The sequence below is a fragment of the Chelonoidis abingdonii genome, chromosome 3 (assembly GCF_003597395.2).
Source record: "Chelonoidis abingdonii isolate Lonesome George chromosome 3, CheloAbing_2.0, whole genome shotgun sequence".
Lineage (NCBI taxonomy): Eukaryota > Metazoa > Chordata > Testudines > Testudinidae > Chelonoidis > Chelonoidis abingdonii.
Window position 1 is genome coordinate 161,257,611 of NC_133771.1, and position 25,483 is coordinate 161,283,093.

The following is a 25,483-nucleotide window of genomic DNA, read 5'->3' on the forward strand; positions in this document are numbered from 1 at the left end:
ATAAAATGTGCATTATATTGCTCATTATAACACATCGTGGCCCCAATCATGCGAATACTTATACCCCAGTAACTTTATACATGTGAATTGCCACACTGAGTTCAGTGGGACTACTCATATGTAAAGTTGTTTACATTAGTGTTTGCAGGATTGGGACTTATGTTAGTACAATACAATTGTTCTGCATTTCATCTTCCATACAAACTATACATGAAAATGCTTAAGCTAAATAATACAGTTACAGAGAGGGAGTCTGCAAAGCAACTGTGTATGAATTTTTTGTTATATCAGTGGTTTCTCTTGACACCAAAATGGATATAGAAAAAAGATTTATTGGTGCCTTTTATTTTGCAACTTATCTATATAATCATCTCTATTGTTAATATTGTCTTTTTTTATTTTAACAGGAATCTTCAATACAAAAATGAGACATCATCTGGTCTGTCAGACACCTCGCACTGTCACTGTTCATATAAAGTCAAGTGCATCTACATCACACCAGCAAAATAAATCTATTAGTCTAAAACGTCCTATTTTTAAAGACAGTCAGGAAAATTGTGAAAAAGATGTGCACAGTAATAAGTCTAAACGTCCAAAAGGTGCATGTCTGGTTATTCAGCGTCAGGAAATGACTGCTTTCTTTAAACTATTTGGTAGGTTAACAATTATACATTTGGAGTAAAATGTGTTGATTGAACACTAAAATACTTTTTATAAGCAACTATGTTTTCTAAATATAACTTGAGAGTGCTTCTCATGCATACGTTAACAGCCATATCTTGCGCTGAAGTGGCTGAATATTATTCCTCAGTTAACTGAAAACACTCCCATTCCTCCACCACAGCTGTTATATTTCAGTATATAAATATTTACATTTTAAATAAAAATAACTACAAAAGGGCTGTCAAACTGCTGAAAAATACATTGCTTAAAGATAAAACAAAAATCATTTGACCCTTCCTACACATATCATTTCCTTTCTCTCCCTTTTATTTCTTCCTTCATTCCGATCCCACCCTAGATGTCAGCAAGGCTCTCTTTGCCAGTATACATTTGTTTTACATTATGTTTCAGAACAGATTTGAAAGAGGCTAAATTTCCCACCAATGTAAGCAAATACATTATTGTGGGAAGAAAAGCCTTCTAGTGATGTATGGCGGAAAGTGAAATGAATGTAGATGGAAGAAAGGTGTTTGGAGAAATTAGTATTCTTCTCCCTTCCATATAATTTTTGTTTTTTTCTGCTTCAGCTGAAAAGAGTGAGAAATAGAGGAAAGCTGTTTTAATGCTAACTTGAAAATATTGAGTCAATCAGAGTAGAGAATTTATAGTAGCCAATTACAGTAAATTTTCATATCTGCAGAATGGTTATTAAAAGTGGTACATTGATTAGCCAAGCCATCAAATTTGTTTTGCTTACTAATGGTTGTCAGACAGACTTTCTACACTCTCAAAACTGTGTGGTTAATCAGAAATAATCATAAATTATAATGTAAATTATATACAACCCGTTAAGAGTGCAGGGAATAAAATAAACAGAAAAACACCATACAGTGACTTTCAGTTGAGTTGCACTCACTAATGTTAACAGAGAATTTGGTTCTTTGTGTTCTCCATTTTGCCTTTGTTATGGCTTCTCTTTTTGCTTTTGTTTAGATTTTTTTCTAAGCCTAACATATCTCTTCTGTCAGCCGCTCTGCTCCCTACTGATCAGTCCAGCCAATCTTTTTTTCTTTGGCTTGATAAAATGCCATCTGTATCTATATCTGTAGAAACAAATGCTTCCTCCCTCCCCCACTCAATTAAAAAAAAATCATTTTTTTAATTGAAATATCACCACTGTTTTTTTGTTGCAGATGATGATCTAATTCAAGATTTCCTGTGGATGGACTGCTGCTGTAAAATTGCAGATAAGGTAAATTTGGTATCGTTTTGGTTAATAGGCCACTTTTTGCGCCTTTTACTTTTAATCACTTGATATTGCAATATGAAAATAAACCATATTCTGCTTTCTAATGTATTCACACAGCTTCTGGCAAAGTAACATAGGAAACAATTTACACTTTTCTGAGTGTGGGAAATTAATAAAATATAATCTTGTGGTGATGTCAGAAACAGATTTAAAAGATGTTACGTCCTTTTAGGAAATTTTATATACAAAACAAAAAAATACTAATGTTGTATTTTAATATTTTATGTTTTTCTAACAGTATCTTTTGGCAATGACTTTTGTTTATTTCAAGAGGGCTAGCTTCAGTGTAAATGAGCACACCAGACTTAATTTCTTTGTTGCTCTGTAAGTATTCTTTAAATATTTGGTTGAATTATAACATGTTTTTCATTGATTTAGTTCTGTGTTTATTCCATTCATAATTTTGATTTATAAATTAGGATTCTTATGGGGAGAGGTTTCACATCACAACCCTTCCCCATCTGAGCAGGCTAGAGAAAAGTCCATTAATTTGCCCAGGTTAAAAACTACTTGAGATCTTTTCTTTGAATAGTGCCCCCAGACTTTGAAGCAGGGACTTGAAATTTGGCAGGGGGATTGCCTTTGTATTAAGGGAGTGCCTTTTGCCATTCCTGTGAAAATCTGCCCAAATATGACCAAATTATAAGCCTTTAAAAACTGCAGTTCATACATGTTGTTCAGTAGACACTTCAATGTTAGCAGCTGTAATCTCCAAAAATTCTGCCCTCATGAAGCAAGCTCAAGATTTTCACAGCTCCTAGCTGACAAGACTGCACCTACACCATTCGCACAGAGCAACTGAGCATGGTGCAGAGTCTCAGAACAACTTTTCCTATAATGGCTCCTCCTGGCTTGGGGGCAGGAATGGGCATTGGAATTGAGAGGAAGGGAGTCTGTCTCTTCTGTGTTCTTACTGTGCTTTTCCCCACCACTGCGTCTTTATCACAATTGGGACCCAGGCAGCATGGAGAAAGATGTCTGATTCAAATGCAGAGTAGACAAACCAGACCTGGGAGAGGGAAAGGAGTAGGTTGGGACAAGGAGTCTCATGAGACTGGAATTGGAGCAGGGAGAGAAACTGTGGCTGAGAGTTGAAGGTGTGAGACGAGGACTGGCTGGGCAAGGAGATTGGGAACCAAAGAGAACGAGCTAGGATGTGGAAGGAGAAAAGAAAACGGGAAAAGTAATCAGGGACAGGTGGAGAGGGAGACTGAGATTAGATGAGGATCCTTGGGAGGGAGACTGTAACTTGGATACACTGGGGAGGAGGGAGAGACTGGTTCAGGAGCTGTAAGGGGGAACTTGGGCCTGGTCCACACTACGCCGTTAAATCGATTTTAACAGCGTTAAATCGATTTAACGCTGTAACCGTCCACACTACAGTGCTCTTTAAATCGATTTAAGGGGCTGTTTAAATCGATTTCTGTACTCCTACAAAACGAGAGGAGTAACGCTAAAATCGATAGTATTTCTTCGGAATACTGTTAGTGTGGACGGAAATCGACATTATTGGCCTCTGGGAGGTATCCCACAGTGCACCACTGACCGCTCTGGACAGCAATCTGAACTCGGACACAGTGGGCAGGTAAACAGGAAAAGGCCCGCGAACTTTTGAATTATATTTCCTGTTTGCCCAGCATGGAGTTCTGATCAGCACGGGTGGCGATGCAGTCCCAAATCCAAAAAGAGCTCCAGCATGGACAGTACGGGAGATAGTGGATCTGATCACTGTATGGGGAGACAAATCTGTTCTATCAGAGCTTCATTAGGGAAGACGAAATGCCAAAGCATTTGAAAAAAAAATCTCCAGTCTACACAGTGCTGCGTGACAAGCGTAACGGGAAGCCAGAGACTCAAATGGACGCTCATGGAGGGACAGAGGGAGGGGGTAGTGAGGACTCCAGCTATCCTACAGTCCACAGCAATCTCCAAAAAGTATTTGCGTTCTTGACTGAGCTCCCAATGACTATAGGGTCAAACACATTGTCCGGCGTGGTTCAGGGAATAGCTCGTCAATTTATTCTCCCCCCTGCCCCGCACATGAAAGAAAAGGGAAATAGTTTCTTGACTTCTTTCAATGTCACCCTATGTCTACTGAATGCTGTAGGTAGACGCGATGCTGCAGCAGTGAAGAGCAGTATCCGGTTCTTCTCCCCTCCCCGGTGGCAGACGGTGCAATATGACTGATATCCATCATCACCATCAGCCCGTGAGTGCTCCTGGCTGGCCTCAGGTGAGGCTGGCCGGGGGCGGAGATGAGGCCAGCCCGGGGGGGCGCCTGGCTAAAACAGAACAGGAATGATTCCTGGTCACTCCCAGTAGATGTTACAGAACGGCTGGTAACCGTCTTCATCATAACAACTGGGGGCTGAGCTTCAATCAGCCCCCTCCCTTTCCTGTGTAAAGAAAAGATTCTGTACTGCCTGGACTATCATAGCAGTGGCATGCTGGGCTCCTCTCCCCCACACTGCACCATTAATGTCCTGCCTGGACTATCATAGCACCGGGAGGCTGCCTCCCCCTCATTTTATGTCACTAAAACTCTTTCCCTGCATTCTTTATTACTAACTTCATGACACAAATGGGCGGGACACTGCCACGGTAGCCCAGGAAGGTTGGGGGAGGAGGGAAGCAACGGGTGGGGTTTGTTGCAGGGGCACCCCCTGTGAATACTGACACGGAGCAGCTGTGCTCTCTGATACACTGGTTCTCTAGTACACTTGCCCCATATTCTAGGCAGGACTGACTCTATTTTTAGAAACCATAAAGGAGGGATTGACTCGGGGAGTCATTCCCAGTTTTGCTTTTGTGCCCCCCGGCCGATCTCAGCCAGGGGCACTCATGATAGCAGTAGACAGTACAAAGGGGAGAGATAACCATCATCTCATTGCCAGTTTACTCCAGCAGTAGACGGTACAGAACAACTGGTAACCATCTCTGCTATCATGCAAAAGCAAATGAATGCTGCTGTGTAGCGCTGGAGTATATCGCCTCTGTTCGCGGCATCCAGTACACATCTGGTGACTGTAAAATAAAAAAGCTGAACGGCTCCATGGTTGCCGTGCTATGGCGTCTGCCAGGGCAATCCAGGAAAAAGGCGCGAAAGGATTGTCTGCTGTTGTTTTCCCGGAGAAGGAAATGACTGACGACATTTACCCAGAACCACCCGCGACAATGATTCAACCCAGAATTCCAAGGGGCGGGGGAGACTGCGGGAACTATGGGATAGCTATGGAATAGCTACCCACAATGCAACGCTCCAGAAATCAACGCTAGCCTCGGACCATGGACGCACACCGCCGAATTACTGTGCCTAGTGTGGCTGCGTGAAATCGAATTTATAATATGTTTTATAAAACCGGTTTAATGTAATTCGGAATTATCCTGTAATGCAGATGTAACCTGAGATTGCTGGGCCATGGGGACTGGGGACAAGGAGTTGGGGCCGGATGGGGGACAGCCAGGGCCACCCAGAGGATTCAGGGAGCCTGGGGCAGGGCCAGGTCTTCGGCGGCAATTCAGCGGCGGGTCCCTCTCGGAGGGAAGGACCGGCTGCCGAATTGCCACCGAAGAATGAAGCGGCAGCGGTAGAGCAGCCTAAGTGCCACCGATCGCTGCTTTTTTTTTTCTGCCCCTTGCAGTGCTTGTACTCACCAGGCGGCACTCTGAGGCTTCAGCAGCACTTCAGCGATGGGTCCTTCACTCGCTCCAAGTCTTCGGCTGCACTGAAGGACTCGCCGCCAAAGACCCAGAGTAAGTGAAGGGCCCACTGCGGAAGGGCTGCCGAAAACCCGGAGCGGCTCGCGAGGCCCCTGCGGGGCCTGGGGCAAATTGCCCTACTTGCTCCCCGCCTCTGGGCGGCCCTGGGGACAGCTGGGACTGTCTGGGTAAGGAGATTAGGATAAGAAGCCTGAGGAGTGGAGACTGGATTGGATAGACAGGGTGAATGGCACTGCCACAAGGATCCAGTGGTGGGGAGGAGACAGACAGGACAGAAGGGATCAAATTTCAGGGAAAGGGGCAGAACAGTCTGTGCCTGAATCTAGAGCACACTCCCTTCCAGAGCCTGGAATTCAACCCATTTTTCCTGTGTCTCTCCATATCTCTGCTGTCAGCAAATGTGTGTGAAACCAAGTGATAAAGATGGCAACAGTTATTGGAGCAGGAGGACTCAATTCTGGGTCTCCCAAATTAGTGGCTTATCGTCCAGGCTATAGAATCATTCTCACTCTCTTTCTGGCCTGACGACTATTTAAAATTTATCCAAAATGGACAGCTGCAACAGAAGAAACTGAATATCAGAATATCCCCTAGGCCAGTGGCTAAGACACGCCTTTGGGGGATGGGAAATTCCTATTTAAATCCTTTCATCTGATCAGGCAGAGGGGAGAATGCAATCCAAGTCTCCCATATCCCGAGTGTTATAATCCCACTAGGCTGAAAGGAGGTGCTGCCATCTCTGCTGCCTCCTCAGTTTGTATGGGCCCCAACCCAATAGGCATGCTTTGATGACATCTGCCAGATTGGCCACTGAAGGTGAGATAGGCAGAGGAACACTTATCTTTACCTGGTTAGAGGATCTCACCGGAGCTTAGGCATTAGACAGGTGTCTGGACACCTAGAGTGAGGCTGCAGCGCGCATGCCCAGAGGCAGTAATGTAGGCACGTAGAGGACTTTTACAGTGAAAATTTAGATGCTGAGTGAATTTAGATGCTTATTGGGTTAAGCAGCTGCTGAACCAGGGGTTTTGAGGACCTCACTGATGCCTAAATTTTTCACTTAAGAATCTAAAGTGGGGAGTTAAGTGCCTTGTTCCTTTTGTGAACCTGGACTTTTGTGTTTAGGCTGCTAAACTTTCATGACCCTTTAGCAAGCTGTACTAATAGCTGATTGTGGTGGTTTGTGGCTCTAGATAGGAGGTAACGATATTTGCCTGTGGTCGGGGGGAGGGGGGCGGGAGGAGGTAGGAAGGACAAAACCAAGGAACAAGAAATATTTTCTGAAAGAACGGAGAGATGTGGATGTTAAAAAAGTGAGTTCCCCTTAAAAATGGTGTTGTACCTATTGTATGTTTTTATTTATTTTGCTGCTTTATTAATGTTGAATATTTTTTGCTTCCTAGTTTTTAAACCGACTTGGTTTAGGAAGTACAATTTTCACATGTAGACAAGGCCTGTAAGGCCTTAGTTTTGAAGCAGATCTATCACTGACATTTTCTTTAAACTTTTAAACCTCAGATAATGTATTTGTGCCTCATATCCCAAGGAGTCAATCAAAAACTATTCATTTTAATGTGAGGATGCCCTGTTGATTTGGCAAAGTAGTGAAACTGGATTATATTTAATGTATGTGCCCATCCAGTGAACTTTAGCACAAAGCCAATTCATATTTCATATATGTTTGTATTAATGGATTGAAGTAAACCAGAAAATTCCTTTCATCCTGGGAGAAGTCTAAAATTTGGTAGCAAATTTTCCCAAACTAGTGGAAGTAAGGAATGTATTTTAAAGGTGTGTGAAGTTAAAATCATGTGATGTGGTGACTCAAGGTTGGAGATCCTTAATATATATTTTTGTAGGTATCTCGCAAATACAGTTGAAGAAGATGATGAAGAATCAAAGTATGAAATTTTTCCATGGGCTTTGGGAAAAACCTGGCGGAAGCTTTTCCCTAACTTCTTAAAGTTAAGAGACCAGCTCTGGGGTAGAATTGACTACAGGGCTATTGTAAGCAGACGGTGCTGTGAAGAGGTAGGCAGGCTTTTCATGCATTCAATTCTTGAGCTATTTACACCAGTTGAGGATCTGGTCTGATATATATTAGATATATTGTCTTTAACAGAAATGTATTGATAAACCAGGGATTAAGGGGAAAAAAGCACCTGAAATTTAATGATTTGCCTATTCTGTTTTGAAATGGATTATTTTCCTTTGCATTTAATATGCATTCTTAGGAACTCGGGCCTGGATTCAGGAAGGGATTTAGGCTTGCAACTATGAGCACTGTGGCACCTAACTTCTAGGTGCCTATAAAACCACAGAAATACCACCATAATCCACAAAGCCTAAATTAGGTGCCTAGGGTCCCTATATAATGAATGGGAAGAGTTAGGTGCCTTAAATACGATCTACAAAAGCCAGCATATTAGGTGGGGAGCTGCCTATGTGAGCCAATAAGAGGGGTATGCAAAATGGTGTCATGGCACTAAGGGGGGCAGGGATAGTTTGGTGGTTTGAGCATTGGCCTACTAAACCCAGAGTTGTGAGTTCAGCCCTTGAGGGGGCCATTTAGGGATCTGGGGCAAAAACCCATCAGGGACAGTACTTGGTCCAGCTAGTGAAGGCAGGGGACTGGACTTAATGACCTTTCAAGGTCCCTTCCAGTTCTATGAGATAGGTATAGCTCCATATATATTTATATAAGTGCCTAAATCTAGGCCTCAGGGACACACTTATCTCTTCCTAGCAATCCACATATAGGAACCTGTCTCCTAGAGCCACATGTCTTATGTACCTAAATAGTTTTTTGCAGGAATGTTAGGCACCTGCCTCACTCTACACAGAACAGCCAGAGGAGAAGGAGAGAGTACCACTCATCTTCTAATGTTTATTGCAGTGGTTATAGCACTCACTTGGGCTGTAGGAAACCCAGGTTCAATTCCCCTTTCTGCTAGAAGGGAAGACAGGATTTAAACAGGGCTCTCCAACCTCTTTTCTCCCACTCTGGCAGAGGGAAGAATTGAACTTGAGACTCCCACTGGGTGCTCTTACCACTGAGATAAATGTTATAAGCCAGGCACCACCACCACCTCTTCTGAACAGATTTTGAATGGGACCTGATTTGGTAGGTGGCCTATGAGCACACCTTCTGGATTGGGCCCCTCAGATGATTTAGGGGGATGAATGCATATCATCCCCGAGCTTGTGAATTGCTCTGGCACTTAGGTGGGAGACAGGTGCCTGGATACCTAGAGTGAGGTAGCAGTGTGCATGCCCAGAGGCAGAAACTTAGACACCTTGGGAACTTTTACCCTGAAAACTTAGACGCTGAGTGAGTTTAGGCTCCTACAGGGCTTGGTGGGAGTTTTGTGGATTGCAGTAGAGCCAAAAACTGAGACTGAAGCCATTGGGTGCCTAAGTCTGGGGTTTCGTGCCTAGCTACCTTTGTGGATCTAGGCCTCTGTTTTTAGGGTAAACTCAATAAAACCCTGTTTCAAACTCCATATCCAAATTTTTTAAAAATTGCCCACATAGCCAGTCTACCTTGCACTTGGAAAGTTTTACATTGTGCCACTGAGCATTCACTACCAAAGTTGCTACATGAGTTTTTGCTGACCAGAGTCCAAGTGAGCTGTAGTTCACAAAAGCTTATGCTGAAATAAATTTGTTAGTCTCTAAGGTGCCACAAGTACTCTTGTTCTTTTTGTGTCTTATACAGATACCCTATTTACTGTTGGTCCTGAATGAAGGAATTTGCAGCAAAGAGGAAACTGTTTATGCAAGTCACTTCATTTAGTTTAGAATTATTTCATTTTTCAAACTACTTAGAAAATTGTCAATTTCAATTTTTAGATAAAAGTCCAATACTTTGGATGAAATCCTGGCCCAAGTGAACTCAATAGCAAAACTCCATTTGACTTCAGTAAGGCCAGGATTTTACCCTTTATTTCTAAAAATTAAAGGTGTTTTAACAAGCCATTAATTGCTTTTGCATTATTTCATCCTGTTTTTCAAACCTGAGCTTAACAGAAAAGGAAAAAAAAGTCAACCTGATAAATACTATTCCTCAATGTTCTCTGGTTGGATTTATTCCTACTGCCAGGAAGGGCCCTGTTGTGACATGTGGGATTGAACTGCAGAAAGTAGTGAAATATATTTTCTGTTTGGATTTGGAAAAGATGGGAGCTTATCTATTTCCATTAAATACTGTGACACTGCACAGTTACAGCCTAGCACAGTGAGAACTGATAACAGAAAAAATTGTTTGAGGAAACAAAAAAATTCCCCAAACAATCTTAAATCTGGTAGGAGGTTCCATATTGAAACTATGGCATCATCAGTTGTTGGAAAGCATGATACAGTTCACACTGGGGGTTTACACTGGATAAGTGGAACGGCACAAGACTTTGTCAAACTGTAAAGTTAAGGAAATTTTAATTAAGTCATCCAGAGTGGTTCAGCCAGCAAAGAGCACTTCTAAGTTCCGTACCACTCTAAACCAATGATGTGTATTTCTCAGACACAGATATGATGGAAACTGAATGTGGCTTTTCTTCCTTGAATCCCTACATCAATTAGAAATTAAAGTGATTATTGCATCACCAAATAATTTTTGCACAGAGGAGGTATTTTGAAACTTGTTCTTTCCACCGTAACATTCAGTTTCATACAGAGGTACCATCTTCCAGGACAAACATATACTTAAAAATAGAAATAGGTTTCTGTTCATTTCAGTTGTCCAGTATTTGCTTATTGTTTTTCTTACACTGGTTCTAAAGATTTTTCTAATCTAGGTAATGGCTATTGCTCCATCACATTATATATGGCAGCGAGAACGTTCCATGCATCACAGTGGGGCTGTCAGAAATTACAGCAAAGATGAAGTGCAGCTGCCCCGCGGACCAAGTGCCACACCAGCAGATTGTTCACTTTGTGGTAAGAAAGGAAGATTTGTAGGACTGGGATTATCATCCTCATCTTCTTCATCCACTGGGACTTTAGAGATCATGGAGCAACATGTATCTCAGGAATTGAAGGACACTTTCCCAGTTGAAAAAATGCTAGTTGATCCTTCTCCTTGCTGTTATTCCCAAGGTACAGTTTAGTATTGTAAGTCGCTTTCATTTACTTAGTTTAGGTATATATTTATTAACCTGGAATCTGCTGTATCTGTACAGCACAGGGGGTCTCAGACTGGGGGTTGGGACCCCTCAGGTGGTCATGAGGTTATTACATGGGGGCAGGACGTCGCGAGCTGTCAGCCTCGACCCCAAATTCCCTTTGCCTCCTGCATTTATAATGGTGTTAAATATATTTAAAAATGTTTTTAATTTAGAAGGGGGGGTCGCACTCAGAGGCTTTCTATGTGAAAGGGGTCACCACTACAAAAGTTTGAGAACCACCTGTCTTGCACATCTAATATATCAGCATTTCTAAAGCACACACCTCTGCTGCAGGACTGAGCTCTGCTTTACCCTTGCTCTGTATGTAAGAAGTCTCTCACTTAACCAAAAGCTTGACATAAAGTGAGAAACAAGCCCCTTCCTATTCCACTTGCATGTTAGTTTTGGAAAGAATGAATGTAGTGCTTGTGAAAGACTAGAATCTCCATTGCTTTATTTATCTACAGAATTGGGATACCACAAATAGCAGCAATAAAAGCTCTTTTAGCTGCCCTGACAAGGTTGCTTATCTCTAACCTGGAGAAACACTGGCAGAGCAGTGTGGTGAAGCTTTTCTAGTAATAAGACCACAGAGTAGTCTTCATGCCTATTAAATCCTTGGACACTCTACTAAGACTCAGATTTATGGGAATGGGGGCCATATAGGCACCTAGACAGAGACTACCAACAAATGTGCTAATTAATGCCAAGCATGTTTTAGTTTTGAATTGTGAACATTTATTAAATCAATTTTCTTGACCTCCAAGGATTTAGCAGTGTTGTAAAGCCAGTTAACAATCCCATTTGTAACCAGAACTCTATCCAGATTGTGTGCTATTCTTGGTAAAATAAATGAGTATATTTTGAGTAAACCCTTAGGAGACAAGTCTCAAATGTTTCAGTATCAGAAAGTGCATCTGTCTGTTTGAGCAGCTAATGTTTTATCTTAAGGCATCTTTTGCAAAACTATTCTGAGTTCCCTCCAGGGTTCTTTACATACTTGTAGAATCATACGGTTGGAAGGGACCACAGGAGGTCATTTAGTCCAACCCCCTGCTCAAAGTAGGACCAACCCCCAGACAGATTTTTACCCCAGTTCCGTAAGTGGCTCCCTCAAGGATTGGGCTCACAACCCTGGGTTTATGAAGCCAATGCTCAAACCACTGAGCTATCCCTCCCCCTACAGTATGTTTTGTTTCACCAAACTATTCTGAAGTCTTGTTAGACGAAATTTACTATCACAATAACAGATTATTTTTATGACTTTTGTTGTAAATTACCCTTTCTTGTTAGTACTAATCTAAACACTCTGTGACTGAATGAACTAAAAATGTTCTAGGTCTGTGGAAATTATCCTTGTCTCTTTAACTGTTCTCAATTCTAACTCTTCTGGGAGTTGACAAATCCTGTTAACTTTTATTCATAGCTACTCACTGACTTCAGTGGACTGTTGATGAATATATACTACTATGAGCAAGAAGTTGTCCACTATTAAGTTCTCAGATTAATTCTGAAAATTCCTTTCTAACATTTCCTGTTTGTTAGAAGCAACAATAAGAATAAATTATGTTTATCTGAGTTTTAAGATTACTGTTGTGAGCAACACAAGCTCAGGGTTTAAAAAAACAAACAAGAACCAGTGCAGCTATCATATATATTCTGAACTTGATCACTCATTAAATCAATTGTTTTTTTCTAACCCACCTCCCACTCTAAAATCTTAGATAGCTTTTATTGTATCTGAGAAGTCTCCACCATATAAAGGAGGTGTTTGTTCATTTTTAATTTAAGTATTAAGACTGGATCATGCTTTAGATGATTATCTTTTGGTAGATTCATTTTATAAACCAAAATTTAAACATGCTTAACCACTGGGCACGACTCAGTGTGAAACATTAAATACATGCATACATCTTTGAAGGAGTGGGATTAATTTATCTAAATAAAAATTGGAAACATAATAAATTATCTTTAATATCCATTTTTCCATTAGTGCAAATGGGATTGAAATGTTGGCATTAGGAATCCTACAGAGTGTTATACTTATTGTTTTGATATTTTCCGTAAACTGTTCCAATTCTAAGGGGCTTTTTAAACGTTGAAAATTTTTCAATTGTGTGATATTTATAACAGAAAAGGAATTAGGCAGATGAGTCCAGCAGAACATATCACAGGTTCAGCTCATTATTAAAATACTTTGCACTTACACAGAGACTCCAATTTGAGACTACAATCACACTTCTGTCCCAATTTTTTTAAACTTACTACTGTTACAGATAAGAGTTAAGATTACTATATATGAAAGAGATTAGGAAAAAAATTAGTTAATTTACTTCATGCATTTGAAAGAGAAACTGCTGAGCTTCAGTTCATCTGCAAATTTGACACCATCAGCTCTGGACTAAACAAAGACTGTGAATGGCTTGCCATTTACAGAACCAGTTTCTCTTCCCTTGGTTTTCACACCTCTACTGCTAGAACAGGTTCTCATCCTCCCTGATTGAACTAACCTCGTTATCTCTAGCTTGCTTGCTAGCATATATATACCTACCCCTGGAAATTTCCACTACCTGCGTCAGACGAAGTGGGTATTCCCCCACGAAAGCTCACGCTCCAAAATGTCTGTTAGTCTATAAGGTGCCACAGGATTCTCTGCTGCTTTTACAGATCCAGACGAACACGGCTACCCCTCTGATACTTCATGCATTTGATAGCACTTTGTATATAGTCAGGTTCACGGTGTCCCTGTGGATGGTTTCTCTTTCAATCTCAGAATAGCCCATAGGGTAGAGAAGTTTTAGCATATCGATTTTAAATAGGGAGAAACTCAGGCACAGATTTTTCCAAAACTACTAAGTGTGTTACAGGGATGGAATTAAAACTAGAACTCCTGACTCTTCAGTCCTATGCTTTGTCCACAGTACCATGCCTCCTCTTCTCCCTCTAACAAAATAGTAGACATGCTTTCTGTAATGATGTTGAAAATGATCTGACCACTATCAGCCAAACAATCTTCAGCCCTGATTGACAGAGGTATAGCAAGAAAAATCTTGTCAGTAACTGGTCTTTTTCTTTGTGTAAACAGTGCCTTGTAGTAAATAAATATAGATAATAGGGCCAAAATTCCATGAATTGCATTTCCTATTGACTCGATGTAGAATTATGCAAACATATTTTGCTCCTAACAAAGGTGATCAATATTGATTGGTACATAACAATGCAAACAGGAATTGCATCTGTAGCAGAATTCAGTTTGGTCTATTGTACTCTTACCTTATGTAAACAAATTCTTTTTTTTCTTTCTTTCTTTTTAATTTCTGGTAGATTGCAACAGTCTATTCACCAAAGAGAGAAAGATTAGCTGCATGAATCAGGACAAATCCATGGACTGGTTTACAGGAAATGAAGAATGAAATGTTTGACCAGAGTTATTAGATATAGCTCAGAATACCAAACTCATTGCAAGATCAATTATAAAATGTTAGAAACAAACAGAATTGCATAGCTGTACCATAGTGAACTATTTCATTAGCGTCCCTTCTTTAGATTGTACATGGAATATAAAAATGTACATTCAGTACAAATCAAAGTAGTAATTTTAAACAATTCACAAGTCTACAAAATTAAACAGCCATTTACAACATTTAATTTTATTCTGGCAAAGTACAGTACTCAAATTAGCAGCTGCCACCTGGAGCAGTGTCTGGATATGCCACTTTATATTTCCTCAGCTTGATGAGAAATGCTAGTTAGAGGGAAAAAAAAATATGATTGCTACAGGAACCTCAGTGTGCATTTAACAGACAACTACTATAAGTTATATCAATTCATTATGTCAATGATAAAATACTAGTTTAGAAAGAGCAAATGTTTGCAAAATACACAATACTATTTAACAAATCTTAAGATTATAAAAACATTTCCCAAACATTTCTTACCTGTGTGACCAGTTTGCCAAGGGTAAGGTCTAGCAATGTAAGGCAGTGAACCATATGGTCTGACATAATCAGAAAGTGATTCTGCTGAATTAAAATAAAAAAATATTTATTTCCTGGCAGGTGGAAAAAAAAGGAGAGTGTTTTATGTCTAAATACTAATCTCTAACATCTTGCCTTCCTCTTTTGTTAATCCACTCCTAGCAGGCTGCTCTGCAGCCATCCATCAGTATAGACAGCCTCTTTTGCTATATTCACAAACCTATAGCTAGAATGAGTGTACTGTCTGAATTTGCCAGAGCTGCAGCTTGCAGACAAAGCATCCTGTTTTTGGTTAAAGTCTGCCACATGCAGTCCCAAAAACACACCATAATCATAACAGACCATAAAGCAGCAACAGTCTGAATATGGGAGCTACCCTAAGACAACAGTTCCTGAATTCAAGTTTAAAAAGTTTCACTCAGCAGCATGATTGAGCTGCCAATTAGAATTTATTTACTTAATTTGCAACTGGATTTATTAAAAGACCATCTCATTTACATTTATATTTACCATTAATATAGCTGCCAATCAAAATATAGGAAAGGGCTTCCCAAAAAATATTGATTGTAGCCAGAAAAAGTTCATTTGTAGGAAAGGACTTGGGTGCTAAACCTGTTCTCCACAACCCAGACTTTCAGCTTCACTACTCCTAGTATTTTTCAAAGGAAGTAATACAAGAGCTAGGGGTGAGTAGATCAGGTGTCTGAAAAACAGAAAATGGTATTTTACGTGATTACATTTTTAGCTCTCAAAAAAACCCTCAGCCTCAATTTTTTATGATAAAAGTAACAAAAAAAATTTGTTTATATTTCATGCTTAGAGACCCAGATTTGCAGCTTTCAGACTACAGAAAAAAGTTATGCTTCAAGCCAACACCACCACCACCAAGTCTCTGTCTGGTAAGCATGGGCTAATATTTTGCATCATGCAAGAGCAATGCTTTTTGAAAAGGAGTTGGAAAACCAGCAGATGCCAGTATGAACCAATGGAGCTTGCATACATCACAAGCTGATAACTTTGGCTCATAGATGTGGAGGATATATGTACATCTAAAGTGATATAAGCAGATTACTTTGGAGAGAAAGTGTGTGTGAAATGGTGGCAGACTTCTCCGAATTACATCTAGTTCAAAACAGATGTGGTGAGGGAGAATCTCTCTTAAAGGGGGGAAAATTTACATTAGCGTTCTAGTCCAGTGTTTCCCAAACTTGGGACGCCACTTGTGTAAGGAAAGCCCCTGACGGGCCGGGCTGGCTTGTTTACCTGCTGCGTTCACAGGTCTGGCCGATTGCGGCTCCCACTGGCTGCGGTTCGCCGCTCCAAGACAATAGGAGCTGCTGGAAGTGGCGCGGGCCCAGGGATGTGCTGGCCACCACTTTCAACAGCTCCCATTGGCCTGGAGCAGTGAACTGCGGCCAGTGGGAGCCGCGATCGGCCAGACTGCAGAAGCGGCAGGTAAACAAACCAGCCCGGCCCGCCAGGGGGTTTCACTACACAAGCGGTGACCCCAGTTTGAGAAACACTGTCCTAGTCCAATATATATCTAATTCAGGGTAGCTCCTTACCAACATCGTCACTTTCTCCAACTACTGATTGATCCCGAATAGGAAGCTCTTCACCTTCTTTCGTTTGAAGTTCCTCATCTACAATTTGTTGAGGTTCCACTCTTGAGACTAACCTACCATCCTTCTGCTTAGCAGGGAGTACCAACCAATCTTTGTGAGTCACCTCAACAATCCTTTCACATAAAAGAGAGAGATGGCAGGTCCGTATTCCTTCCAACAGATCAATAACCTGTGTGATACTTTCAGAGAAATGGAAGAGATATGGTGTTACATTTTTCTATCTTGAGATCCTTTTATACAACTGCTAGTCCTGGACCTGTGCACTGCACTCTGCTCTTCACTTCTTGGTGAACACAAAGCCATCAGTTTTAGTATAAACCAACGACAAATCTGAATATGGCACAGAAGAACATGGGCGATTATCCTGCAGACATTATTCAGGTAAAACTCCCCCTGACCCCAATGGGAATTTTGCCTAAGTAAGGACTGCAGGACTTATACTGAGAGCAGCTCATAAAGTATTACAGGAACAACAAATATAGAAAACTGTTACAAAAAATAATCATTTTGTATTTAAAATCTATTATGCATAAAGACATGCTTAACAAAACTACAGTTATTTGATGTCTGAATCAAACAAGTTTATAAATGCCAGGTTTTAATACTTACTTTGCTAAGTATACAGCACATACACCACCCTGCTTAAGATTTGGATACACAACAGGCAAAGTAATCTGAGGGTTAAGCATATCCAAAGCTACCTATAGAAGAACAAGATAATTATTATGCAGACTGAATAGACATAAATCAGTTTCTCCAAGTCAACAAAAGCAGAAAACAATGAGTTTGTTTATGGAAAATTAATGCATAGATCTACAATATATATTTGCAAAAAGATAATTTTATTCCAGTCTTTGAACAGATTATGCAGGCCTAAGATCTATGTGTTTTTGTTAGACCTCTCAGTGTTACTGCATTCCAAATGAAGTGTTGATGAGATCTGATAGTTTTACTAAATGAACAATTCATATTTAACCAACATACAGTAGTCTTGGGTTAATGTCAAACTGTCCAGCAACTAAATTGTATCATGCTGGCAAAATAAAGAAACTAATGCCTGAAACAGATTGCATGTAATTGATTTTTGCATATCTGCTTTAAAAAAAGTTAAGAAATGTTCAAACTATATTTTGCAATGAAATAATCACATCATACTATTAAATATTAAAATTCAGATGTTTAACGCATGAGACTTCTATCTCAGCAAACTCTGACAATTGCTTTTCAAGAAACTATTTAAACTGCAAACAAAGAATGGAGTATGTAAGAATACCTGTTCTGTGGAATAATAAACTGTTATATCCAAGATTCTGAGTCAGTGATTATATTTTTAGGTTGCTGGCCATTTTGTATCTGTGCGCATAAACTCGTCAACTAAATTTCATTTATTTGCTAAATCTAAAGATTTATGTTGATCCAATAAGACTGGAAATAATAAATTTCTGCATTAACTAGCTTCCCACTGTTTATGTTGGAAAAATATGGGTTCAAACAATTCTTGTAAAACATCAATTTAAAAGAAAAAGGATATAAAAACCAAAAGTGTATTTTGTTTACATATCTTGCATGAAAATGTTAATATTAAAAGTTACAGCATGAAGACAGAGGAATTGACAATACCCTTCATTACTTCAGTTTAGACATTCTATTCAGGAGCACAGGTGATATAAAAGTTTTTTTGTTTTTTTTTTAAATAATACAGTTATAGTACAAATAAGTCTGCAATTTTTCTTGAACTTAAATATATACAAAGTATATGCCTAGTTCATCAGTGGAAAAATCTATTTCCCCTCACAACTGTACTACTGCAAATGGAGACGGACAAAGTATGCTTTTCCCTATAAGACAGAAAGGAATAAATGGATGGACATATCAGTGTTTCTTTCGAGGATGATGCACCATCAGACCTTCAAAGACACTTGCTGACAATGGGAGATGGGATTTGTCCATCCCCGCTAACAGAGGCTTGGTTGTTTCTTTATAGTTTATGCTTAGGCTAGAGGTGGGAAACCCACAATGGAGAAGATAAGAAAATTGCTTTTCATTTAATCAGAAAAAAAAAAATCAGATGCCAATCTCTTTAAGGTAGGGAGTTTTCTACTAAAGACTTACTGCATCAAATGTTATAGATTTCATATCCTCAGCAGCTGTTAAGATATCTTTATTAATGAAATCCACATTATCTGGCCACTCTTCTGCATGTCCTATTCCCCATGCATCACGCCAGCGCCTGTAATTCTTCTTGGCTACAGCATGGTGATCTTTTCTGATTTCATAACTTATAACACGTCCTCGAGGCCCAACTTAAAGCAAATGAAACACACTAAATTTACTATTTTTTTTTCCTGATTCAAGTTAACAGGTTAAAAACATCTAAGTAAATAACAGAACGGGTTAGTCTAAATTGTCTCCCCTTTCTCACCCTAACAAGTTATTATATAAAAGATAATCAACTACAATTTATTTTTGTTCAAATTTAAGTGATCCTTTGCAGGTAAAAAATGCCAGATTAACATTTTGGAGGCTGAAATTTGTCTACTCTATGAATAGATACAGCAGAGGCTGGCAGAACCATTTGTCTCAACCCTCACCTGGAGAGAGCACCTCTAGCAATAAGAGAAGAATTCAATATCTATGGTCCTTTCAGTCTCTGATCTCTCTGCTAATGCTGCCAACAATGGTATGGACTCGTCTACACGGCTGCAATAAAGTTATGCACTGTATCTCTCCAGGGCAGATGCTGCAGGCACAAACCAAAAGGTTTCCAATACACATTAATGTAGTCCTCTTCAGATAGGATTACATTAATGAGAACTAGGAACCTTTTAGTTTATGCCCGCAGCATCCACATGCAGGAGTTACAGTACAGCAACTGCAGGACATATCCCAATGTTAGGCATAACTGAGGCTGAGATTAAAGCAGTGGCCAAAGAGAGACTACAGTGAAACCCAATACACTTATTTTCACTTGTGACCCACATCAGGGTGCAGGTCTCCAGGAGTGAAACAGCAGCCTCAACCAGCACCCTGTCCTTCAGTTAACTCGCTCTGTAGCAGATACAGGAGTTTGGGAAAGATAAATACGGACACACACTCATTTCTAGTGCCTAAATCAGAAGTGGTTTTACATTCACAGTAACAGAGGCCTGGCTCACTTGCTGAAATTCACCTCTGTGCAGAGGGCCAACACAAGGTGTCTATGGACCACTTAAGCTTTTGTGCCAACATTACACAACTCTGATCCCCTTCTCTCCCCATTCCCCTGCACAGCTCTGACATCCCCTTTTCCATAGGAGCAGCAGCAATTGTGGGGGAAGGGGAGCCTGTGGAGTCCCTTTTCTACTACTGGAAGCAGCACAGGGGAGGTGGGGAGTTCTGGGTTTCTTCTCCAAGTGAGGGAAGAGGAGCAAAGGAGCTCCTTCTCTCAGCCTGGTGGAGCAGCCATAGAGAAGCATTTGGGAGGAATGTGGGGATATTGGTAGGGAAGGGGCGAAGGAATCAAAGGTTCCACTTTCTGGCCATTACCAGGTATGGCACTGGATGGGAAGGTGCCCAACGTTCCCCCCATTATGGTTCTGTTCCGTCAGTACATGAGTTCCTAGAGAGCAAAGACCACTTTGAGGATGATTCGTTATTTATTGAGAAACTGTAGAAAAAAAACAACATGCTCCTGGTAAATTTTGAGGACAGAAGGCTGTGAGGAATGCATACAGAAATGGGAGAAGAATGGAGGTCCAGAATCCTTACGTCAAATCTGGATCTAGTGTATGGGGAAGATGGAAATGTAGAACCCCTTCCCTATATACTAGATCCAGATTTGAGGTAGGGATTCTGGACCTCAGAGGAAGCTCAGGGAGGTGTGCAGTAGCCCATTCATCTCAAAGAAATGTTCTGAGCTGAATGAGAACACCCCATGATGGAGACGATACAGCCTGAAACCATGGTGTTATAAGCATAAGTCCCAATTCTGAACCTTAGCGTCCAAAATGTGGGTGCCTAGCATAAATTCCTCTAAGCTTAATTACCAGCTTAGATTTGATAGCGCCGCCACCAGCCAGATTTCCAGTCTCTGGCGCACTCTGGTCTCCCCAAACCTTCCTTGGGGGACCCCAAGACTCAGATGCCCTGAGTCTACAACAAAGGGAAATAACCCACTTCCCTGCCCCCTCTCTATCTCCTCCCAGAACTTCCCGCCCTGGGTACACTAGGAGATACCGTTTTTCAAGTCCTTGAAATGCAAACACAGAGAGATCAAGTTTCTTTCACCCTCAGTCAGAGTCCCTGCAAAGGTAGCTTTGCAACTCTGACACAAAGAGATTTTCCCTTCCCCCCTGTTTCCTTCCTCCCCACCAATTCCCTGGTGAGTTCTAACTAGGAAAAAATCCAACAGGTCTTAAAAAGAAAGCTTTATATAAAAAGAAAGAAAAAGACATAAAAATGATCTCTGTATCAAGTTGACAATATACAGGGTATTTGGCTTAAAGAAAAATGAATAAACAGCCTTATCCAAAAAGAAATACAATTTAAAACATTCCAGCAAACTACACACATGTAAATACAAAAACAATATAAAAACCTATTGTCTTCTACCTTTGTACTTACACTTGGAAACAGAAGATTAGAAACCTTGGAGAGAGACAGTTCACTCTCAGAGCCGAGAGCAACAGAGAGACAAAGACCCACACCCAGAAGTTCCCTCCCTTGAGATTTGAAAAATCTTGTTTCCTGATTGGTCCTCTGGTCAGGTGTTTGGTTACCCCTTTGCAGGTGAAATAGACATTAACCCTTAGCTTTCTGTTTATGACACATGGGTGTTTATTGTTCCATTCCTCTCAAAGCATGTTCTCATCCTGCCCTCCTTATCTGTCAGCTCTTGTGGGCCTATGTCAAGCTTGCTGGTTCTCAGCACTGTAAGTGCCAAGCACTCCTGTTCTCAGCTCCCCAATACAGTCTCTGCGTTGTATACTGGGCCGTGCACTGACTATGCCTCACCCCTGATCTCAGCAGTGAGCTTCTGTGCCACACAGACCTGTTCTCAGTGCCTGGTGCAGACTTGGTTTATCATTCCTAATGCAGGAGACTTCATCAAGCCTATCCCAGAAAATAAAGTATCTGTTGTAGCTAGGACTCTGCAAATGGCATGAGAGCCAGCACAAAAGTGGCAACTAGTTCCTCCCATATCATCCTGGCTCCACCACTGCCATTTCATCTTCATATTCCTGCCCTGTGACACATAGGTTGGTCAACCTAACCCCCACTGTAGATGCAGGAAGGTTGACGGAAGAATTCTTCCATCAGCCTAGCTAGTGCCTCTCACAGAGGTAGATTAACTACATCAATGAAAAAAGCCCTTCCCATCAATGTAGGAAGCATCTACCCTACAGCACTGTAGTGCATGGTGTCAAGTATCGGGGTAGCTGTGTTAGTCTGTGTTCACAAAAACAACGAGTTCAATGGCACCTTAAATTTAAGTTAAGGTGCCACTGGACTCTGTGTTGTTACTGTAGTGTAGACATGGCATAAGCAAGGCTCAACCTTAATAGCAGAGCTGCTCCTCCACTATGATCATGACTTCAGCGATGCAGTCTACTTACCTACACACAAACAGGGGTGAGGAAAGAGTAACCCATGAATAGCAAGAAAGAGGCTAGAAAGGCAATACAAGAATACCAATGATAAAAATTTGGAGTGAAATTCAACCCCATACAGAGCATCAGCACAAGGCCTGTACACCTGATGACATCAAAATGCAGCCTAAATGGCTTACAGGCTACGTGCTGGCTCTCTGCACAGTGCTAAATTCCACCCTAAGTAAACAGATAAGCCAATCTTTGTTGACCTAACAATGTCAGAAAGCAAAGAGGAGGTAAGAAGTAGTTTGAACTTGTACATTTTTGGTTTCAAGTTTTCAGTGCTGATTTCTTCTTAATGGGAGGAGGGACAGCTCAGTGATTTGAGCATTGGCCTGCTGAACCCAGGGTTTTGAGTTCAATCCTAGAGGGGGCCATTTGGGGAACTGGGGTAAAAATCTGGGGATTGGTCCTGCTTTGAGCAGGGGGTTGGACTAGATGACCTCCTGAGGTCCCTTCCAACCCTAATATTCTGTGACTCTAAAACAGCATATATAAATCTGAAAAGCCACAGCAAATCCTGAAAGTGGACATAGAGAGTTTTTTTGATTAATGGAAAAGTAGCACTTGTTATACTAATATTTCTGTGTTGCTTCTGAAATAAACTCCTCTATTTGCTAAATCTAGAGTCTTTTACCTGCTCTTGATAGAAACAAGCTCATCCCACCGGACCCAGTACCAGTTTCCACCACAGTGTCTCCTTGGTTGATATCCATCATCATCAGCATTGCATTAATATCCTAAGGGTTAAAAGAGAAATAAAATACCAATACTTCTATACTGTGTATTCAAACAGTAATATGTTAGAATATCGCTTAAAGCAGCAGCCTGATTTTCAGTAGTGCTGAGTACTTTTAGGTTCCATAGAAATCAATAGGAACTGTGAGTATGCTACATCTCCGAAAATCACTATGCAATTGCATAACCCACCTGAAGCTGCTGCAGCTATTCAGATCAACAAAGCAAATATTAATAGAAAGAAATAATTTACTAATACAGGAATGATAGGACTCCTTAATATAGTAAAACACGAGTGGCAAATTATGATTGCAATGTAAAAGCTAAAACATCCCACTGTAAAACACGGACTGTTTAGTAGGAAGGAAGCTGTCTAAAAGTAAGTTGTATTGCTGTTTCCCTAAACTGAAAATGCTTGGATATGCAAATTAACAACAAAAGACTCAGACTGCATCTCTAAAAGGGTTTTAAATTAGGACTACCCAAACTTTTATATGTGAAGGGCTGTTTAATAGAAATCCAAAGCATCTCCCAGAGCCTAGAGACTGGAACTGTACATCTCCTCAAAGTTCCTGGTTTGAGCATTGGCCTGCTAAACCCAGGGTTGTGAGTTCAATCCTCCCTGGCCACCTAGGGATCTGAGGCAAAAATCTGTCTGGGGATTGGTCCTGCTTTGATCAGGGGGTTGGACTAGATGACCTCCTGAGGTCCTGTCCAACCCTGATAGTCTGTGATTCCCTCATCAGACCCTTCACCACCCTTAACCCAATGTTCTGGTACCCATCTTGTACCTGGGTGAACTGGGGTGGTCCTGCCATTTTAAAACCAATAATCATCAACAGCTTCTATTTAAACCAGTTTTTAAGTTAAAGTTGATCAGTTGTGGAAACATCCATTGCAACAACTGACAACCCACGCAACGTTGCCTCACCTTTGGATATGAAATAGTAGGTCCTCTTTTCATCAAAAGCACATAATCTTCTAAGGCTGGTCTCCTTATCAGGAACTGAAACCCACTAGAAGTCCTAAACATTTGGCCCGGTAGCTTGCCTATTATCTCCAGGTGGCTAATAGCTCCCCAGTTGCTATTCAATTTCCCGACAGCTGTCAGGTTACGCATATGTTTAAACTCCATGTAGGTTTTTCTGCGAAACTCTGCTAAAATCAAGTCCCCGGCTTGGAAAGGCACATCTTTAGCCGATGTGTTATGGGTGTCAACGGGCGTCTTGTCTTCATCCCTCTGCAGCTGTGCGGGGGGAGACCTACTGGCAGCAGGCAGCTGGAGGTGAGAGTCGCTGTTTTCACTGCTGTCCTCCTGCCTTGTTTCCCCCAGGTCTGCGCGCCGTATGTCCCTGATCTCTTCCGAGAGCAACTCCTCGGGTATCAGTCGGCTCACTCTTTCCAAAGGCGACAGAGCCCTTTCCCAGGCTCGTCTCCTCCGGCTCCTCAGCAGTTGACGCGGGTCCGCCTGCGATGCAGCCGCCGGGGGGGAGTCGGCTACAGGCGATGCAGCTGCAGTGACCTGCTCTTCCGACTCGGCCCCACCTCCATCCCGGGGCGAGCCGGAACACAGCGCTCGGACCGCCCGGAGGCGATAGGCTGAAGGCAGGGGAGGCGCACCCTGCTCCCGGGTGCGTAGGGCCCCTAAGCTATCGGTAGCCTCAAACGCTCCCCTGCCCAGCAGCGCCCGGCACCAGCTCGCCCGCCTCCTCCCGCACTGCGGCACCAACCTGGGCTTCCCCGGCCCCTCTCGCGCGGGCAGCGCCCGACTCTCCCTTCCCAGCACTTGCAGGCTCAGCCGCCGCCTGGCACACTGCAGCATGGCTGCGCCGGCCGGGGAAGCTGCACACAAAGCTGCCGTGGCCAGGAGAGCCCGGGCGCCGCTTGCCGGTCTGGCCTGTGCTGCTGGCTGGGCCCCCTGGGCTGGACTAAGCACTTGCTCACGCGCAGGCGGACTCGCCTTTGCCTTCCCCCTTCAGGAACCACGAGGGCCAACACAGCGACGCACACTTCTGTAGTAAGCCTGCGACCGTCGGGATGCACGTGTTTGCCCACATGGCCCAGGCAGCCCCGATGAGATTGGCGTCCAGGAGCTGCTGTTCCTTTCACAGACAGCCTTGTGTTCCTTTGACTCCCTCACCCTAATAGCGTGAGAGTTTGAAAATGACCCATGAAAACCCTTCATCATATAGGGGGAAAGATTTTTAAACTGCTTTCAATTGAATACAGACTGCGAAGATGGTTCCTTCCAAGTAGGAACAAGGGGGCGACAAGGAGCGGATCACCGATTATCTGTTTTGTTCATTCCCTATGGGACACCTGGTATTGGCCGCTGTCTGAAGACAGGATAGTGGGGTAGATGGACCTTTGGTCTGACCCAGTATATCCGTTCTTAAGTAAGTGAGATTTGAAATACAATCCCATAAACATTCCCATCTATAAAAACGGAGAAGTTATTCTGAAATCTGTCCTGAAGATTACAAACATTAATCAAAATCCAGTTAAAGTATTTTGAACAAAAAAAAATGCTATAAGAATGCTAAGATTATTTATTATACCCTCTCATAGTTGTTGCCACACACCCTTCCCCCCCAAAACAAGAAAACAAAAAACATACCTTGGAAGTAACAACTAATATGAACGAATGTAGTTTAAATCT

General features: G+C 41.7%; 2 protein-coding genes across 2 annotated transcripts; one reads left to right on the top strand and one right to left on the bottom strand.

The window, feature by feature from the left end:
• The first annotated feature begins 205 nt into the window (after positions 1-205).
• SPDYA (speedy/RINGO cell cycle regulator family member A) lies at positions 206-14,425 on the top strand. The gene is made up of 6 exons (XM_032774850.2): positions 206-653; positions 1,857-1,915; positions 2,211-2,296; positions 7,552-7,723; positions 10,486-10,786; positions 14,179-14,425. Exons 1-6 carry the CDS (start codon positions 425-427, stop codon positions 14,265-14,267), a joined length of 936 nt encoding a protein of 311 aa, XP_032630741.1. The 5' UTR covers positions 206-424; the 3' UTR covers positions 14,268-14,425.
• Positions 14,426-14,477: 52 nt separating this feature from the next.
• On the bottom strand, positions 14,478-24,752 carry TRMT61B (tRNA methyltransferase 61B). Its single transcript, XM_032774847.2, has 7 exons — positions 23,756-24,752; positions 22,724-22,826; positions 18,569-18,759; positions 17,066-17,157; positions 16,397-16,635; positions 14,793-14,876; positions 14,478-14,599 (listed from the first exon to the last, which is right to left on the bottom strand). Exons 1-7 carry the CDS (start codon positions 24,644-24,646, stop codon positions 14,532-14,534), a joined length of 1,668 nt encoding a protein of 555 aa, XP_032630738.1. The 5' UTR covers positions 24,647-24,752; the 3' UTR covers positions 14,478-14,531.
• Positions 24,753-25,483: the final 731 nt, after the last annotated feature.

Excerpts from the sequence above, each read along its gene's own strand:
- TRMT61B (XM_032774847.2), bottom strand. The coding sequence starts at position 24,646 with ATGCTGCAGTGTGCCAGGCGGCGGCTGAGCCTGCAAGTGCTGGGAAGG. Across the intron at positions 16,636-17,065 it reads TGTGCTGTATACTTAGCAAA|TATCACACAGGTTATTGATC; the intron begins GTAAGTATTAAA and ends TTTCTCTGAAAG. Across the intron at positions 14,877-16,396 it reads TGGAGAAAGTGACGATGTTG|CAGAATCACTTTCTGATTAT; the intron begins GTAAGGAGCTAC and ends ATTTTAATTCAG.
- SPDYA (XM_032774850.2), top strand. The coding sequence starts at position 425 with ATGAGACATCATCTGGTCTGTCAGACACCTCGCACTGTCACTGTTCAT. Across the intron at positions 1,916-2,210 it reads GCTGTAAAATTGCAGATAAG|TATCTTTTGGCAATGACTTT; the intron begins GTAAATTTGGTA and ends TTTTTCTAACAG. Across the intron at positions 10,787-14,178 it reads TCCTTGCTGTTATTCCCAAG|ATTGCAACAGTCTATTCACC; the intron begins GTACAGTTTAGT and ends AATTTCTGGTAG.